The sequence below is a fragment of the Cricetulus griseus genome (assembly GCF_003668045.3).
Source record: "Cricetulus griseus strain 17A/GY chromosome 1 unlocalized genomic scaffold, alternate assembly CriGri-PICRH-1.0 chr1_1, whole genome shotgun sequence".
Lineage (NCBI taxonomy): Eukaryota > Metazoa > Chordata > Mammalia > Rodentia > Cricetidae > Cricetulus > Cricetulus griseus.
Genome location: NW_023276807.1, coordinates 21,611,122 through 21,630,773, shown reverse-complemented (window position 1 = coordinate 21,630,773; position 19,652 = coordinate 21,611,122). Strand labels below are relative to the sequence as shown.

Genomic DNA, 19,652 nt, shown 5'->3' with positions numbered 1-19,652 from the left:
CATGTAAAGTCTACAGGTGGACATCAGACATCTGTCTCTGTCTCTGAACCCCGAAGCTCAGTGTTTAGGTTAGCCTGGTGGGTCACAGAGGCCTTCCTGTATCCCCCGTCCCTGCCCCCACCTGCCCAACACTGAGGATACAGGCGTGGGTGACCATGCTTGGCTTGCACGTGGGTGCTGAGGATCTAAACTCAGCTTCTGCTGCTTTCACTACTAGCTAGCATTTGTTGCCACCCGACGATCCCTCCAGTCCTCTTTTCTTGAGTAGGAATAGATAAGTATAGAAATGAATCATGGAGAATGAAAACACAAAGTGGTAGACGAGATGCAGACAGCCACCTTATATGGGAACACTCAGTTCAACGACCCAGCCAGTATTGGGAGGTTTTTTTTGTTTTAATATGAAAATATTAATTGGTTTTATTTTTGTGCTTCTTGTAATTCTGTTGTAGTATATTTGATTGTATTGGCATCAATGCCATAAATGTTTGATTTAGGAGGACTTTCACTAATGACAGAACAGCATTTACTTCATAGAGTCTTACAGTATAGAGAGCGGTTGCTGGACTTAGAGGGGTAATCTTGACCAAGTTACTTAACTTTTCTCTACTTTTGGTTCCTCATTTTAAAAAGGAAAGGCGTAGATTGGAGGAAGTTCTTTTTCAATTACGCAAATTCCTTTTGTTTCTTACTAGCTTAATTTAGCCTCTGGGTACTGTATGTCAGTGTCTAGCACATGGTCCTTGAATAAAGTAGTAATTTTTGAATTTCAATAATTCCCAGTGCATTAATGACTCTGATTTTGGTCTAAATGACTTCGGTATTTGATAACATTTTTGTGGCTATGTTTAGATGTATTCTGACTGTTGTCAAAACTAAAATTTCTTTTTCTCCTGTAGGGCAGATGTCTCTTGTCAATTCTAGAGTTTATATATTATCCTTCTGGCATCTTTGATGGAGTTGAAGACAGATAGTTATGGTTTTCCTTAGTTATAATAAAAGATAAGTTACATATAAAACTTTAGACTCACAAAGATAGGATAGATGATAGAATATTTTTTTAATTTTGCCAAATGTTAATGGACTGAATATTGTTAACTATAGTTCTTGCTTAGTAACTGTTTTGTTGTATATAATTTTACCATGCTAAAGTTAAAGCCTTCTTTTTTATTTAGACAGAAAGAGGAGATGATGGGGGATGTCTTTCTGAGTGCTATGAATATATGTTTCTCTTTTATGTTGATGAATAAAGCTGTTTCAGCCAAGGGATGGGCAGGATGTAGCCAGGCAGGAAGTATATGAAGGGTTCCCAGACTAGAAGAAAGCTGGGAGAGGAATGCAGAGAGTGAGTCTCTGCCATGTTGGTACTGGGAAGGTAGGACGACTAGGCATTCTCCAGTAAGCCAAGACCACATGGAAATGCATCGTTTAATAGAAATGGGTTAATAAATAAGAGACAGCTAGCCAATAAGAAGCCTGAGCCATCGTCCAAACTGTTTATAATTAATATAAGCCTCGTGTGTTTATTTGGGACTCAACAGCTGTGGGACTGGGTGGGACAGAAACTTCCATCTATGGGCAGACCCCCAGTTAGTATTAATGGAGTCTTAGTGTGTGCCAAAAGTGTAGTGTTGGCAAGACGATTGTTGGCATCTGCTGTATTGTGTTTGTATATTAAGTATTTACATACATTTGCTTCCTTTGACCTCCCAAGCAGTCCTATGAGGTAGTTATATTACCTATGACTTTATGGGTAAAAAAACAAAGCAAAACAGAAGTTCAGCCTGAAATTATAAAATAATTTGAAGCCCTGCTATCTGCCCCTAGAGGTCTTCTTTCATTTATTTTGATTTTATGGGGGAAGATGCCCTTTTAAGAAAAGAATTTTTCAGTAGTTTAGCAGAGAGTCTCTTATTGACTTCACTTATTGACATTTAATTTATATTTTGTGTTTTGCACTGGGACATTTTAGGAGATGATTATCTTAAATGGTTTCATTAGATTTTCTGCTTTTTTATGTTGTTGGACAAGAAGTAAACATACTTGATGACTTTGGATACAGGTAATTTAAGTAATTTATCTTAACATTATGAGGTCATTTTCTCTGATGTCATTTTAGTATTAAATTACCTGAAAGTGTCTAATTTCTTGTGATTGGGGTTGGGTATATAGCTGTGTTTCTTAGATAAATGACATTGTAAGAATGTGGGGGTGTTTTCATTTTGAAGTAGTCTAACGAAATCCAGGAAGTACATGATTATAAACTTCTGGGATGTTTTTCTCACTGCAGTCTGAGAAATTAATGCATATGTGTGTGTATATGCACAACTATTTTCATATAGTACAAGCAGTGTAATTATCCCTGGCATAATTACTGTTTGAGCTGAGATTGGTTTTTAGTTTTTAATTTAGAATATTTATACATTAGAGGGAACTGTTTTCATCTTGGTATTTCTAAAGTAAATATTTCTATGAGCTTATGAACTTTGTTTTATATTGTTGATTTTTGTACTCATGCCTGAATTAGTAGTCTTTTTCTGGATCGTAGTTATTTTCCTTTTTAAAAATTTTTTCTGGATTCATTTTTTTTTTCTTTCTTTTTTCTCAGTGATAGGGATCAGACCTATGTCTTAGCACACACAGGCAGGCACTTCACCAGCGAGCTGTTTTCCTAGCATTTGTGCTAGTTTAATTTGGGAGATTGTATTATATTTGTGAGCAAGAGTTTAAGCGTTTTCCTTCTGGCTGGGGATGTGCTTCAGGGGCAGAACACTTGCCAAGCATGTCTGCAACCTTGAACTCTGGGTTTGAATCTTAGTTTCTGTATCTCATTGTCTCTCGTTTGTTTATTTTTAGCTCCTGTAATGAAAATAATGCAGTAGTATTCTTTTCTTAGTATACTTTTATTTTAAATTTGGTTATTATTGTCATCATCATCATCACCCTCATCATCTCAGTGTGTAACCCCGACCAGCCACAAGATCTCTGTCTTCCCATCTCGGTTCCTTGAGCACAGGGATTGCAGATGGACATCATCCTTATCATACCGAGCCCCATACATGTTCTCATGTGTGCAAGTGCACTTTTATATAAGTGCACTTTTATATAAGAATAAAAGTTCTCTGCTTTTATTCCCGAGATTTTGTTTTCATTTCAAACCTCATATTTGCTGCCTCACGAAAGTAAAAACTGAAAAGACGGAGCAACAGTTCTTCTCTCCAAGTTCTTGCTGAGTTCTGGTCAGTGCTTAGTGAAAGTCAAGTCCAAGTATGTTTTGGTCACTTCTGCAGACTTTACACTGCAATTGTAAGTTGTCATGTTGAGTGAAGGTGAACTACTGACTTTGAATTTCCTGGTTGTTTTCCACTCTGGATGATGCAATATTCCAGTGTGCATTTTTGTTCCTCTATGAATATGTACTGTATACACCAGCTTTCTCCATTTCCACCTCATATATTTTGAATCTTCCAAACTCTTTAAGTTTGATTATTTGTAGTGATTGCCAACTCTGCTAATGTATGAGTGCTGCTTCTCCCTGTGCGGTATGGCAGTTCACACTGTTTTCTCTGCTTTTGTCTAGTAACCCTACTGGTGTTTCCATCTTTCTAAGTCAGGTGTGTTCAGTAATACCAGAGTTGTTTCTGGCAACAATTGTTTTCAAAAGTGATAATATGAATGAATTTAGCATAATAATTTGTTTCTAGCTTTAACGAAACAACTTTGTAGATAAAAGTTTTGTGGTATAGGTGTAACAAACACCTAATCCCTGTGTGGATTTTAAAAATTGACCAGTCTGCAGCCTCAGAACGTTTCATGTTTTGGTGCTTGCTGTGTCTCCCCTTCCTCTCTTGAGTAATCACCTCATGGCTTATTGTTTTTATGTGTCTGGTTTGGCTCTACTCTCAATCCTTTTTTTTTTTTTTTTTTTTTTTTTTTTTTTGGTTTTTCGAGACAGGGTTTCTCTGTGTAGCTTTGGAGCCTATCCTGGCACTCGCTCTGGAGACCAGGCTGGCCTCGAACTCACAGAGATCCGCCCACCTCTACCTCCTGGGCCACCAACGCCCTGCTTCATTCCTATTTTAATGGCAATGATGACATCCTGGAGCTTGTTTTCACCCCGGAAGCTTAAGAGTCAGTTCAATGTAGGCAGTGAGGTGAGAATATTGGGTTAGGGAGTGCTGAGAGTGTTTCAGGAGCTTTGGTGCTCCTGTGGGCTGTGACTCCTTTGGAAAATCCCCCTGTCCAAAAGTATTTACATTACGATTCCTAACAGTAGCAAAATTACAGATATGAAGCAGCAATGAAAACAATGTTATGGTTGGGGGTCACCACAACATGAGGAGCTGTATGAAAGGGTCCCGGCATTAGGAAGGTTTCAAACCACTGTTTTATAGGGAAGTGGGGTTGGGTTGGTGGAGGTGCTTTCACTTGTGGTGGTGATGTGTTCATCTCTGTGTGTGTTCTAATGAAAGTTACCGGAGTTGTGTATGTTATGAGTCAGAGAGGGAAGGTTTTTTTTTTTTTTTTTTTTTTTGAGACAAGAAAGGGTAGCATTGCAAGTGTAATGTCCTGAAGAGGGGAAGGGGCTTGAGCTCTCAATGCGAATGTGATACAGAGGAAACTGGGATCCCTTCTAGGGATTGTTGGTCTCACTAATAAAAGAATTAAAGAATAAACTCAAATGGAAAATCAAGGACAGTGTTAATAGCATTTAAGAGAGAAACCTCAAGTCTGGCCAGCTATAAACTTCCGTGCTGTGCAGAAGAGAAGGTTAAAGGCCATTCCATTTAAGCTGGCATGGAGAGAAGACATGGAGATGGAGGGGAGAGGGTTAAAGAAAATGTTGGGGGAACCCAAAGTGATAGGGAAAGCATGCTTAGAGATAAGAAGGAAACAAGTCATTCTAACTCGGAAAAGCAGACCGAACTACAAAATGCATGACTTTGTAAGCTCCCCTATGAAAATACACTATTTCAACAAGAACTGAGGATTCTGCTTATACCTTTAGTATGGGTTAAGGTGAGCCCACTGTCTTAGGGGCATGATCCTCTGCCTAACTAGGACCTTAGATCTCCAACCAGGCCACAGACCCTATCCTCTTGAACAGAAGGAGTTTTTCCTTAATGGGCTTTGTTGTTACTGTAACAGAAGGGTTGACAATAAAGTAGGGTGGCCTCTTTGAAGGAAGACAGGCCTAAAGTTTGAGTACAAATAGAGGTCAGTTTTAAATTTGTTAATAAGTTGAGTCAGTGTCTATATTTTAGATACAAACTCTGAGACCTACCTCTGAGTGACTGTTTCTCCACTGTTGGTGTTTGGCCCTGGATAATTATTGTAGAAGATTCTCCTATACTAGATGCCTGTAGCATTGGACTCCCCTTTCTCCTCCCCCAGCTTCTAATGTCTTAGAACATTGCCAGATGCTCCTGATGTAGAATCACTTTCCCGAGGTGAGGTTTTTACATGAGAGTGGGGAGGGTGTGTTGGAGCTCCAGTTGGACAGAGAGGTTCCAAAGTAGTTGTATGTCCATACAGCTATATCTTTCTGTGGAATCCATAACCTTTCTGAAATAATCCAGTTTATTAGCTCTAGTCCTTGTTTGTGATTGCTCCCCATTCCTTTGCCCTTTAAATACCTGAAGTTCTCACTAGTTTCTACTTTGGGAGACAAGAGTTTACAAAACATATCAAGAGCATAGCAGTTCTCAAAGTGTGCTAGGAGGAAGGCTGTCTAAAGTCAGCCTTCCCAACAGTCCATCAGATACTCGGGAGGTAGGGGAGTGTATAAAGCAAATACACTTGAGAGCCCTTGAGCTCTGGTGTATATTTGACACATATTTGTAGCTTTAAAATAATAACAATTTGACTGGTCTATTGTCTTAGAAATTGTTTAGACAAAAGAGCCCTCTGAATTAAAAGATGTTAAATTTCAATGAATATTTGCCTTTAAATTACTTTTATACTGTCTGTTCCTAATTTATGTTTTGAGATTGGGCTTTTGTGGAAATTCCAAGTTTTAACTTTAAGTGGATTTCAGTGAGGATGGCACTTCTCCCTCAGATTGTCTGGGAAACGTGTTGGAGCTTTGTGTAATGTGTAACAAATAAAAAGAGAGAGCTAGTTATCCTCTAGTTCACTGATTTGATCATCTTAACTAAAATTATTTTTAATCTTCTGCTTTGATGTATAAGGAATCACTAGAGATGCCAGGCTCTGAGGAGCTGATACTTAATGATTGTGTCAGTTCTCCTTTGGGTACTTAGGACAGTGGGACAAAAATGTTCTCCTCATCCATAGATTTCTCAGCTTCACCATGGTAGGTAATGGACCCCATTTACAGTCTCAGCTTCTCTGTGTGCTTGGATAGTTTTCTTTTATTTCTATTATTTTTAAAGATAGAAGTTAAGTGTATTTAAGCTGTTGGTTGCAGCTTATTCTGTTTTCTTTACTCTAAAGTACTCCATGCCATTTTTTTTCTTAAATAGACCTTAGTTTTTAATCTTTACATATTTTATGTTAAGAACTCATGATAAATGCTTTCTCATCTTTCCTCTGGTCAATGATGTCTTCAGCTTTTTTTTTTTTTTATACACACTACACTGCATATTTTTTTTTATAAAAATCCCTTAATCAAAATCAAATATGCAGGCTGGCACTTACTGGGTTATAGGTCCATCTGCACCTCAACTTTCTTTTGTATGTCTTGCTCTAGGGCCAGCCGAGTAGTCTTGTCAGTAGATAAACTAGTTATCAACTAGTTTGAGCTGAGTGTGCTATCAGCAGTTCATGGTGTGCTAGAATATTCTGATTGTTGAACACCTTAAAACAGGGTTCCTAGGTCCAAGAAGAATTGAAACTTCCTACCTAGCTCTTTCTGGGTGGGAAAAGGAGGCCTGGTTTGGGCTTCTTGGTTGCCAAAGAACTCATTCAATAAGAGTCCTAAAGTCATCCAGTCATTCATTGTATAGTACTATTTAAATAATTTATGTACTGTTTTGTCTTGATTTGTGAGGTTATTTTTCTGTTAGATTTAACACAGAATGTTCAGGTCATAGGTTATCTTGCTCTTAATATATGAGATCCTTTTTTCCACCACAGTTTGGAACTACTTACTATTATCAGAGTGCTGAGTTACGGGAATGGTTGAAAGGCTCCTATAATAACAGAGTGATGTTTTTTGTCTGTATAGTAATTCAGAAATTTCTTATTGTTGATCTCCTTCAGTTTCTTTTCTTGCCATTTGTCTGTTATCAAATGACTTTTAAAATGTCCACTTTCCATTATACCTAAGTTCTGTCTCAGCAGGGTACAGGTTTTACTCTGTGAAAATGCTGAATTTTAATTATATTTTCTAAGGTTAGAAATAACAGCTGTGAAGGATGAATGCCAAGGAGTTTCAATTAGCTTGTAGGTATTTTTTTTAAAGGTGTAGTAGTACACTTGTGTCAGTCACTGTCCTGGATAGTGTTTGTCAACTTGATACAAATAGAGTCACCTGGGAATAAGGACCCTCAATCAAGAAATTGCCTCCATCAGATTGCCCAGTAGGCAAGTCCATAGGTCATTTTCTTAATGACTGAGGTGGAGGGGGTAGCCCTCTTGGGTGGTGCCATCACTGAGCATGTAGTCCTGGGTTATCTAAGGAAGCAAGCTGAGTGAGCCATGCAAGCAAGCCAGTAAGCTGTGTTCCTCCATGGTCTCAGCTTCAGTTCCTACCTGCAGTTCCTGCCCTGACTTCACGATGGACTATAACTTGTGCAAGGAAATAAACCCTTTGCTCTCCTGGTTTTGGTCAAGTGTTTCTGCATAGCAGGGAAAACCAAAACACAATAGTTACTTTGTGTGACGATGACAAAATACTGGTCAGAAACAGTCTAAGGGAGAAAGGGCTTGTTTTAGCTCAGATTTCAGTGGGTTAGTCCTGTACTTGGTCAGACATCCTGGTGCGGGGGAATGCAGCAGAGAGGTGGGGATGCAGCAGAGAGGTGGGAATGCACACTCCTCGTTCTTTCTTAGTCTGGGGCAGGGTTCCCAGCCCATGGGATGGTGCTGTCCCATCTTTCAAGGTCTGTTTCACTCTCTCTTAATTCCCTCTGGAAACACCTCCACAGGCATACCTCAGCCATCTATTAAGTTCTAAAATCCAATTCTAGATATTGCCAAGTTGATAATGAAGCGTGCCACAATGTCTACTATCTAGATCTTCCTAAATCACAAGCCAGAACTGTTATTCTGCATCAGATCCTCACTGTTTTCTGTTGCTTTTACAACAAAATGCAGAAAGAACACTTACACTGACTCCCTAGTCCCTCCAACATTAGCCCCTCCTGTCCCTGCATTTACTTAGTGCTACCTTTCCACAGCTCTGGGGAGTCTGTCTTCAGCTTCTTGCAGGTTTTTGTTTCTTTGGGGTTTTTGTTTGTTTGTTTGTTTGTTTGTTTGTTTGTTTGATTTTTTCAAGCCTGCTCTATATATTCTGTTCTATTTTCCCTCTTTGTACCTTTTTTCCAGTTTTCCAAGACTGTCCTTTCTTCTTTGAGCGACATTTTGGGACAGTTTGGGAAGTCACTCCTGATCATCTGTTTAACCACACAACTCTGTTTATGTATTGATGCCAGTTTGTTTGTCTGCTCTCATTTCTTGTAGAGACCATATTTTATTTCAGCCAGGAACAGACCCCAGAGTGATACTCAAATGGTACGAAATCTTCCCTCTGCATGTTAGGCAAAATTGTTGTTAAAGCTCATACACTACTGTTTCCCTTTTCTCCTAGGAGTGGGCTAATGCCAATGTCAGCGTCCAGATTGAGAACACCGTTCTGTATGGCTACTATAGTGAGTATCGTTCAGATTTATTTTCTCTTCCGCCTGCCAATCAAATTTAGAGTAGAACTATGTGAAGACTCTGAATTGTGTTATTAGCTACAAGTTATAGTTTTGAACACAGGAATAAATAATATGCCTTTGTTCTTAATATTCTAAGGCAGTTTAAACCTACTTTGCGTTCCTTAGTTTCGATTGTAACACTTCTTGAGGGTGATGTAATCAAGTTACTTTAAATCTCCTGTGTTGTGATAAATTAGCAGTTTCCTCCACTTGTGCTCTGTATTTGATACTTGCTTGGTTTTCTGGCTTTCCTTTCACAATGTTAAGGGTAGTAGAGCGCACTCCAGGATTTTTTTTCTATTCTTCGAAGCAGCTGCTGCTTTTAATACAGGGGCTGTGGTCGCTTGGCCTCTTACTGTCTCTTCCTCCTCCCGTCTGTATTAGACTGCAGAAGGTGCAAATGCCACCTAAATGCTTTCTTTTATTTGAATAGTCCCAGAGTCAGGCTTTCATAAAAAGGTTTAAATATTTATTTTGGAAAGGATGCCTTTTTTTTTTTTTAAAGTAAATCAGTAAATCAAGATGTCGAATAAAATTTTAGAAGGACATTATATTGGAAGCTGAAAAAATCCACAGACATTTTTAATGAAGGAATAGTTAATTTTACTGCATTGACTTATTTGCATGTGTATATGTGTGCTTAGGCATGTGAGTGCTACCGTGTGCATGTCAGGTTAGAAAAGAACCTGTGGGATTTGGTTCACTCCTCCCATCATAGGAATCCTGGGTATTGAACTTAGGTCTCGAGTTGGGGCTATACCCCTTTACTCGCTGGACTGTCTTGCTGGTGCTAAATGAATGATTTTTTGTTCAAGAGGCTTACCGGATTTTAATTTAGTAGGTTTGGAGTCTAACCTATGCTATGTGTTTTATCCTGATGCATAAGAACCATGAAATTCCACTTGTTTAGGTTTTTTTTTTTTTTTTTTGGTTTTTGGAGACAGGGTTTCTCTGTGGCTTTGGAGGCTGTCCTGGAACTAGCTCTTATAGACCAGGCTGGTCTTGAACTCACAGAGATCCACCTGCCTCTGCCTCCTGAGTGCTGGGACTAACGGTGTGCGCCACTACCACCTAGCCTGGTTTAGAAGGTTTTTATAGTATTTATATAGAATGTATTTATTTATTTATTTATTTATTTATTTATTTATTTATTTTTTATTCATTTGTTTATTTTTATTTTTAGAGCTTTGGGGACATTTTACTAGAGTCTAAGAGGAAAACATAGTGCAGCTGCCAGGAGAGAGAAGGAACTAGTAGTGCCTTTTCAGAAACAATAAAGCACTCCTGTGGGTAGAAGTATGCTAGCCAACTGAGAGAAGAGCCCGTGTCCCCAGTATATGGTTTAATACATCTGGTTTATATATTAAGTATACATTATAGAATATAAATAGTTCTGTGTTGAGTTTTCACTACAAATGATTTGAAATGATGCCAAGGATCTTTGTAAACATTCTTTCCTCTGTGTAGCTTTGGAGCCTATCCTGCCACTCGCTCTGGAGACCAGGCTGGCCTCAAACTCACAGAGATCCGCCTGCCTCTGCCTCCCGAGTGCTGGGATTAAAGGCGTGCGCTACCAATGCCCGGCTAAACATTCTTTTGAAGGACTGGGTCAGTGCCCTGTTACAGTAGAGCCACCATCCTGTAGATCATGTGACAAGATAACCAAACTGGCTGGTGAAGTCTGAGTCTAGGAACCATATCTTATCATTGAACTTGGCAGCCACTGCAATGCTACCAAGGTCACAAAACCCTTGTAAAGCAGGTTATTGCTTTAGGCTGACTTTTAAATGTTATTCCATCAACCTACCGAGAAGGATTTTAGTGAGTTTTTCTGAATCACCCCCAGGATATTCTCTGTCTTCTCAAGGATAAAGTGTCCTGGTCTCATTGGAAATGTAGAAGAAATAAGCTCGTCATTACCAATGGTGGGATGCCTTAGGGGGTTGAAGGCTGCAATCTCTGCAGAAGATAGGGTGTGCTGAAAAACCAGTTGTCTTGGTGACTGAAGCTCTGTATCAGATTGCTTGTTGAATTGCCAGGTCCTGAGTTCAATCCCTGGTGTGTGCTCTCTCTTGAGCGCGCGCGCGCGCGCGCGCGCACACACACACGAGTCTCATTTACAAAAAGAAAATTGAATGTCTGCGAAGTCAAAATGAGAAAACATAACATGGATAATGGTGATGACCGTTATCTTCTCTGCTGTGACTGTGGCTAGTCCAGCTTCTAAAATAGTTACTATCCCCAAGCCCCACTGTTTTTCCTGAAATGTCAGATCCTGTCAAGCTTCCTATTAGATTTGCTTCTGAGTCTTAAGATTCAAAACATCCAAGGCATGGTCTAATTATTGCCCCTGTTAGAGTCTGCTATTCCAAATTCATCTCTCTTGGGGTGTTAACACATTTCTGTTGTGCTAGTCATTGTGGGCTCTCAAACTTAGTATCTCAATGAATTTTCCTGACCCATTACTTTTGCACTGTGTTACAGATGAAGAAATTGGTGTTAGTGATCATCCTGTTAATGAGTGGCAATGCCCAGAGTGGATATTACAACCTTAGCTGGGGCTGGTGACTGTTAAGGCAGCTGGCTGCTTTCTAGTCAGTGGTTCTGGGAGTGCGACCTATGGGAATAATTAGTAGTATTAAAACCCCAGTGCAACTTCAGGATCATCTGGGACTTTTAAATAATTCAATTATTCCAGAGAGATTCTGATTTAGTTTGTGTGTCTTGGTTAGGGTTTCTATTGCCCTGAAGAGACACCATGACCATGACAACTCTTTTAAAGGAAGATATTTAATTGGGGCTGGCTTACAGTTCGGAGTTTTAGTCTATTATGGTTATGATGGGAAGTATGGTGGCGTGTAGGCAGACATGGTGCTGGAAAAAATTCGCATATTATTTGACCACCATTTTTCCTAGAATATTGAGATTAATAAATCTTCTCTAAACTGAACTCTCTTATAAAAGAAACTTTTAACTGGGGACTTGCTTATAGTTTCAGAGGGTTAATCTATGATCATTGTTGTGAATAGAATGGCTGTATATAGGCAGGCAGGCACTAGAGCAGTAGCTGAGGACTTTATATCCTTATCCACAGACAGACAGAGATAGAGATAGAGAGAGAGAGAGAGAGAGAGAGAGAGAGAGAGAGAGAGAGGGGAGAGAGAGAGAGAGAGAGAGACAAGAGACAAGAGACAAGAGACAGAGCAGACCCTGGAGCCTGCTTGGGGTTTTGGAACCCCAAAGTCTGCCACTAGTGACACATTTCCTCCAACAAGGCCACACCTCCTAATCTTTTTTCTTCCACTGGGGACCAAGTGTTGAGATATATGAGCCTATGTGGGCCATTCTTATTTAAACTACCACAGTCCCTCAGGTCTCAGTCTTTCTCTAATTAAATTGTTCCAGTGTTTCAAATTGGCTGTTATCTTTAGCATTCTACATTTTCTTCATTGTAATTTTTTGTACTGTTTCCTTTATTCTCCTGGTTGCTTTAACTGTACTTGAAAATCTAGTATGGCAGAGCCAATTCTTTTGCTACCTACTTTCTTGTACAATTTATTTTAAATGAATTTCCCTTGCATATATCTATACCTCTATCTGTCTGTCTGTCTGTCTGTCTGTCTGTCTGTCTGTCTATCTTATACATGAGCTTTGAGACATACATTCAAGGGTTAGCAGGGTTTGTAACTGCTAGACTCTAGCTTGAAAAAGCTCATAAGACTTATCAGAATTTTGTGACTTTTCTACCTGCAAATGCTGATTAAATAGTTCTATAATATTCAGGGTGTAGAAACATGATTAGTAACATGTAGATAAGTAATAAGTAGATGTTACTGCTGATGTTTATGTAAACCCTATTAGAGATTGGTGAGGGGAAAAGTGAGTATTGAAAGAATTAGCCTGTGATCTCCATTTTCATCTTTCTCACACTTTATTTTTGAAATGTCTGTAATGATGTATTTCATCCAGTGCTTTCCAGTCAAGACAGGAAGGTAAAGATTTGTTGTTTGTGACTCAGGTCTGTGAAGTCGTTTTTTTCGTGAGACAGTAAGTCTTGTTTCCTGTCCCCTCACCTCCTTTTAAAAGAAAGTGTTGTCAATCACCCAGGGAATTTCTGAAGTTGTTTCCTGTTACATTTGCTCTCCCTTTTATGTAAAAATTGTTTTCATTTCCTCCAAGTGGAAGCTAGGAAATGTGAAACAGTCTTCAGTTGTGTGACACATTCTATGACTGTCTGTTTGTCCCTTGGCTATCACAGACCTTCCTCACTTGATTCTGGAGAAGCACATACTCATGGGTTTTCTTCTTACAGCTTTCTATACCTTTGAGTTTTCCTGGTTGGCTCTTTGCTTTCTCCCCTGTAGTTTACCTCTTTGATGTGTAAGTGCCCCAGGGTTTACTATTGACATTTGTTCTTTATCTCAGTTAATTCCTGGCATATTTTATACTGTCTAATCTTCAGACCAGTTCTTCATCTCAGTTAGTCTCTTACATGTTTTATACTGTGGCTTGACTCAGTGTCATCTACATGTCAGACTTCCAGATTTAAATCTTGGTGCTGATCTCTCTTGAACTTCATGTTCTAGTTTGCAACTATTGCAGAAATTTCTACCAACAAATCAAAGACATCTAAAGCAACTGACTTTCAGCTTGCTAGACATCTTGATTTTCCTGGTTGCAGTGGATAGCAACTGGAGGGTATAGATGATTACAAAGTGGAGTCAGAGATAGGTTGATAACAGGTAGTTTATTGGGGAAAAATACTCACGCAAGGGGGCCAGTGACCAGGTTTGCACCTGAGAAGGATGGACCCAGAAATGCTTCCCAGTCAGCTCAGCCAGGGGAAAGAGAGCCGAATACAAGCCTCCCTCCTTCTTCAACCCTCCTTAGGTAACTGTGACCAGGCCCAAGTGGGCGTGGTCAGCAGTACCTCTAATCAGGGTTTCTCCCTACAGGAGGGATAGAGTTACTTCAGATAAAAAAACCTTGGAGACATCACTATTTTTCCCACTTTGTATATCAAATATGGTAGGATGTTTTCTTAATGCTTGATCATCCGATTAATTCAGAATACCACTACCATCTGGATCCAACTATCCTCACTACCTTCTGGCTGCTCTGCTGCTTCAGCCAGCATTGTCTCTTTTTGGGTTACTGCAGCAGCTTTTTAATACACCATTTTACTCTCCTTTGCCCCAGGGAATTCATGATATGGTTATCTTAGAGATTATGCAACAACATGAGATCCCGTTCTCATCTGCTTGGAACCCTAAAAGTATTTTCTTCTTTTTCACTCACAGGAAGAGTAAGTTGTTATGTATGTGATCTGTCATTGCTCATCTCCCAAAACTCTGAGACCCTGTTTCATACAACTCTCTCCTGTACGAAAATACCAAAGAAGGCCCAGAATGCTGTCTACCTCATCAGGCCTGTGCCCTTTGTTGCCCACTCCTCTTGTGTACTGTACCTAGTAATTTTCTTTTAACAGAGAAAATGAAGCAAAAAGTGTAGTCTATCACTTCTAGGGTGTGGCTTTATGAGAGAGATTTTTGCCTTGCTTGTGCCCCTGGTTCTTTTCTCTTCCTCGCTTTGATTAAGCATGCTGCCTTGCAGTCTCTTACCTACTATAGAGTGGCTCACATAATAAGGCAATGAAGAAGCTTCCAGCCATAGCCAGTAAGGAATAAAGTAGACTAGACGACACTGTTTGAGTGAGCTCAGAGGCAGATCCACCCCAGTGAGTCTTGCAGTAATTGCTAGTTGGCCATTTGTAGCCATAGGAGAAATTCTAGGCAAGACCAGTTGGCTAAACTTTGCTCATATTTATGGCCCATAGACTCTATGACAGTACATGTTCTTCATAAATTTACTTTCTCTACTTTTTTTGGTTGATGCTGTTTTTTTTTTTTTTTTTTTTTCCCCTGTATCCAGGCTTGCTTTAAAGTCAGAATCCTACATGTTGGGATTACAGGTGTGAACCATTGTGCTGGGTTCTACATGCCCTTTTCAGTTACAACTTTTAGACATTGCCATCAATACCTAGTATTTTCATCAGTATTTGTTGCTGTGATGAAATATTTATAAGTAAAACCTTGTAGAACAACTTAAGCTCAGGCTTTAGACATCTCAGTCCAGGGTTGAATCAATCGATTGCTTTGGACTTGGAGTCAGGACTTCCTCATCATGATGAGGAAGGGCAGTGCAGAGCTACTCACCTTACACAGGCTTGGATGCAGAATAGTAAGAGGAATGGCCCCGGACTAAATATATCCTCCTTAAGACAAGCATCCTTCATGGGGGCTGCACTCCTGACAGTCCACTTAGATTTAAAATAGTCATTGGGTTAAACTGTTGGTTAGGTCAGAGCCCCCACCATCTGCTTGTGGAAATGCCTCGGGGACATACCCAAAAGTGTGCTTCACATCTCAGTAGGCGTAGAGTGGGGTGAAGATATTTGCGAAATGAGAATTTCTTTGCTGTGTAACCTAGGGCAGCTCACAAAGTTTGCCACCTGTAAATGGAAGAGATTATTTGCATTATTACATGAGTGAGTTTAGGGTAGGGTTTTGCCCATGGTCAGGGAAGACGATTGGCAGATTCCTGCTCCTTCCCCAAAAGAGAAAATTGAACTAAAATTGAAGAAAACCCCACTATTGAAGTACTTTGGAAATCCGTGCAATGTCTATAACACTTGGGAGAGTTTAAGAATTGCTACAGACAGTATTGGAGTTGTATTCTATTCTTGTATTTTGACCCCTGTCTGCCCTGTCTTCAGGCCTCAGGTTGATTACTGGTGATCTGCCAGGCAGGCCAGGCCACAAAGATAGGCAGCTCTAGAAGGGGCCTGTTTAGCTGCAGGGAATTCACTTATCCTAGTACTTTCTAGTCTTTGGCTGTTCATTGAATTACTCATAAAGACAGACACCAGAAAAACAGGCTCAGATAGGAATAGAACAGGAATTAAATCAAAAACCAAACAGTTGAGTAAAGACACTTAGTGGGAACTAGATTTGAAAGATTTAACACAGTGATTGATCAAAGAAACAAAACAGGAATAGCACCCTTGAAGTAAAGCAGCAACCCAGAGTGCTATCCAAAATACAGACTTCAAATGGTAGTATGTCAGATGTCTGTTTTGATGCAATTAAAGAGTTCAGAGGACCTTCCATGCTAAGGACTACAACAGTTCATCAAACAGTATTTCTAAATGTTAGATTTAGGTGGCTAACTTCAAAGCAGCCTCTGTGAACTGTTTCAAAGCATAAGAAATTTAAAGAATTAGAGAGAAGTGAAACAAATGGAATTTTTTCTGTAAGGAGCTAGAAATGATTTTACAAAGAACCAAGTAGAAATTCTGAGGTTGAGGAGTTATAGAGAAATGAAAACTCTGCTGGAATGTCCCACTGGTAGGTTTGACATGGCAGTAGAAAAACCTCCATGACCTTGAAGACAGATGACCTAATCTGAAGACCCAAGGAAAAGGAAGGTTGAAGAGAAATCAATAGAGCTTCAAAGTACTGTGTGTTCTGATTAGACTCGTTCCAGATGGAAAGGAGAAAGGACAAGGGAAAAATATGTTAGGAGAAATTATAACCATATCCCAGCCCACACATTTAAGCACCTCAGTGCAGCTCAGATCGCAAGAATAGAGAGCCACTGAAATGTCATTCAAAAATGTAGCACAAAGGTGAAAAAAAATTCTTGAAAGTTGGGATATTCCTGAGAGCATTTATATGATTCATAGCTAAGTTCCTACTGTGAAACAGTGGGCAGCAGAAGGCACTAGATTTCAGTAGTCCAGCTACTGAAAGAAAATATACATGTTAATTAAGAACCCTGGAAGCACTAACATTACCCTTCCAAAAGGGAAAATGAAGTAGACATTCGAAGGAAAAACAAGAGAAGTCATTGCTAGCAGGGGTTCTTCACAAAAGAGTGAAGGAAGCCCTTCAAGATCAAAATGCTACACTAGAAAACAATTATTCAATACAAAATAAGAGTAAGGGAGAGAAGCTGGGGCTGGGAGGTAGGGAGAGGAAGGCAGGAGTAATGACAAGATGCTCAAATACATCTTTATCAGAAATTATATTAAATGTAAATGATATAACTTCTCCATTCACATTAGCCATTGATTGGCATAGAGAATAAAAGAAATCACTTCTAATCAATTTACTTTCAGTAGAGAGCGTCTATTCAGGGGCTCAAATAATAGGAAAAATCAAAGATTGGCAAAAGATGCTAGGCAAACAGTAATTATAACAGTTGGAATAAGTATATTAATATCAGACAAGATGAACTTTAAGATGAGTATTACCTGAAGGGATTTTCATAGTGGTTAAAGGGCTAATAATAATAGTTACTATTATTATTATGTTGTTAATGTTAAGGATATAATTATATAATATACCCTAATTTATATAAAAGTGTCAAATATTTAAATGAAAGAATAGAATCCTGACAAACTTTGGTTAGACATAGTATACTTGGGTCTGATTCATAGAAGAAAAATCTTTAGTACTTTGGACTTTATGTGTATTAATTGATCTCAGAACACAAGATACAAACGAAAAATGATTGGCTGGTTGTGGTAGTGTATACCCTTAGTCCTATCTATTTGGGAGACTGAGGTAGGCGGATCACTTGAACCCCTAAGTTTAAAACACTAGTTTGGATGCTTAGAGAAATTCCATTAAAGGAAAAAAGATAATTGCCAGACAGAAGAACATAGTTGTAAATCATATGACAGGGAGTGTACATTGATACTATAGCTTATTAATCATTAATAATAACACAAACTGATCAGTTAGAAATGAACAAAATATCTGAATAGTCATTCTTACTGGTGGAGATAAATGAATGGCTAGTAAATATACACAAATGTCAGCATTGTTAATCACTAGAGAAATAGAAATTATATTTCTAGAGAGGTATACAATGCCTCAACTGAGATGGCTGCTTAGCCGAGACTGTCTACTAAAATCCAGTGGATTGGTGGTTTAAACAAGCAAGTTCCTCCTGAGGGGCTGAATGATCCAGTCCTATAGAGATGACAAGTCTCTTAGTCTACCCTTACTGTCATCCTGCCTTCATTCCCTTCACTTCATCTTGGAGCTGCTTCTGTTGAGGTGACTGATTAGGCTCATGGTTTCTAGCTACTCATCAAATACTTTTTTGAATTTGGGGAGTACTAGCAGTTTAAGTCCATAGCAGATTATAATACGTATATTGTAGAATATATAGAAAGTCTTCAAATGCTGTGGCAGTGTTGGGGCTTATAAAGATGGGTCCACTTCATCTTGCATCAAGGTCAGAGAGTTCAAAACTGTTCTTTTTTTTGGTTTTCGAGACAGGGTTTCTTTGTGGCTTTGCTTTGGAGGCTGTCCTGGAACTAACTCTTGTAGACCAGGCTGGTCTCAAACTCACAGAGATCTGCCTGCCTTTGCCTCCCGAGTCCTGGGATTAAAGGCGTGCACCACCACCGCCCAGCCAAAACTTTTCTTTTCAAAAGACCTGGAGGATTAAGGGAAGTAAGTCTGTTTGCTCTTTATACATGATAATAGAAGTCTTCTGCCAAGTCCCCCCTTTTGGTTGGGATACTTAAGAATGTTGAAGAATAAACTCAGGGCGTTCAGTGCTCACTGGGTTGCCCTCCTGACTCTATCCTGTGTCTCTGTCTTCCTCTTAATGTCTTTGCCTACCCTTTCTCAATCCACACTCCCCCTCTCAGGTATGAACCTGCAATGTCGGCTGGCTCCGACTGAAGCCCACAAACACGGGTTCCCACACTGCTGGGAATGTAAAATGTTATATTGCTTTGGAAAACAGCCTGTAATTTTCTCAAAATGGTTAATCTATTATGTGACCCCATAGTTCCACTTCTAGAATCTACCTAACAGAAGCAAAGAGTGTCCACAAGCCACATGCTTTTACAGTAGCCCCAAACTGTGAATCTGAAAGCCCCAGAGCTGGTGAATAATTAAATGAAATGCATGACCATCTAGTGGACCATGTATTCAGAAATCTAAGTTAGAGATCAGGAAGCCCCGAGGACTGCTCTCCACCTGGCCAGGGGTTCACTTGCCTCTAGCATCTGCTGTCAATACTGCAAATGCACAGTTGAATGCTTGTGACAGAGATACAGCCTTCGAAGCATGCTACTTTTTATGTCAGCATTTACAATAACAAACAACTCCTGAGTTTAGTGAGGATACCAGATGAATAATTCCATGTATGTGAAATATTCCATAAAGCCAAATTGCTAGATCATTGCTTGCCTCAGGTTGGGAAGCAGTGGGCATTACTTGCAGTCTGCCATAGGCAACCTCTTAGAGAAGTGTTCTAAATGTGGACTACGGTAATAGTTACACAACTCTTTAAATTTCTCTTTGACATGTGAAATATATGAGTTTTGTCATAGCAAATTCCTTGTTGACGCTAGAGACAAGTACGGTGAACAATTAGTATAGTATCGAGGTAGCTGGAAATTTGAGGGTAGTTGTCTGGGTGGCAATAGTTGGAGCACCATGGCTTTAGGAGAAAAGTCACTGGGATGTGTGTCCTCCTAGGGTACCTAACATCCTGATTTCTTGCCCTTCCTTTCCTTTGCCCCTTGACCATGAAGTGAGCACAGTGCTCACTATCATTACCATCTGACAGCCCCACCATTGGCTCACATATAATTACCCTGCCTCCTTCTGCTGACTTCTCCAAACGGTGATCCAAATTAGCCTTTCAGGTGTTCATAGTAACAAGAAGCATAACAACTTA

At 39.5% G+C, this 19,652-nt stretch overlaps 1 protein-coding gene across 1 annotated transcript in view; it reads left to right on the top strand.

Annotated features, from left to right (window-relative positions):
- Lmbrd1 (LMBR1 domain containing 1) overlaps positions 1 to 19,652 on the top strand; it is an 85,827-nt gene that overhangs the window by 5,050 nt on the left and 61,125 nt on the right. Inside the window, exon 3 of the mRNA XM_027392822.2 lies at positions 8,774 to 8,834. Coding sequence (XP_027248623.1) covers positions 8,774 to 8,834 — 61 coding nt within the window. The remainder of the gene's footprint in view (positions 1 to 8,773; positions 8,835 to 19,652) is intronic.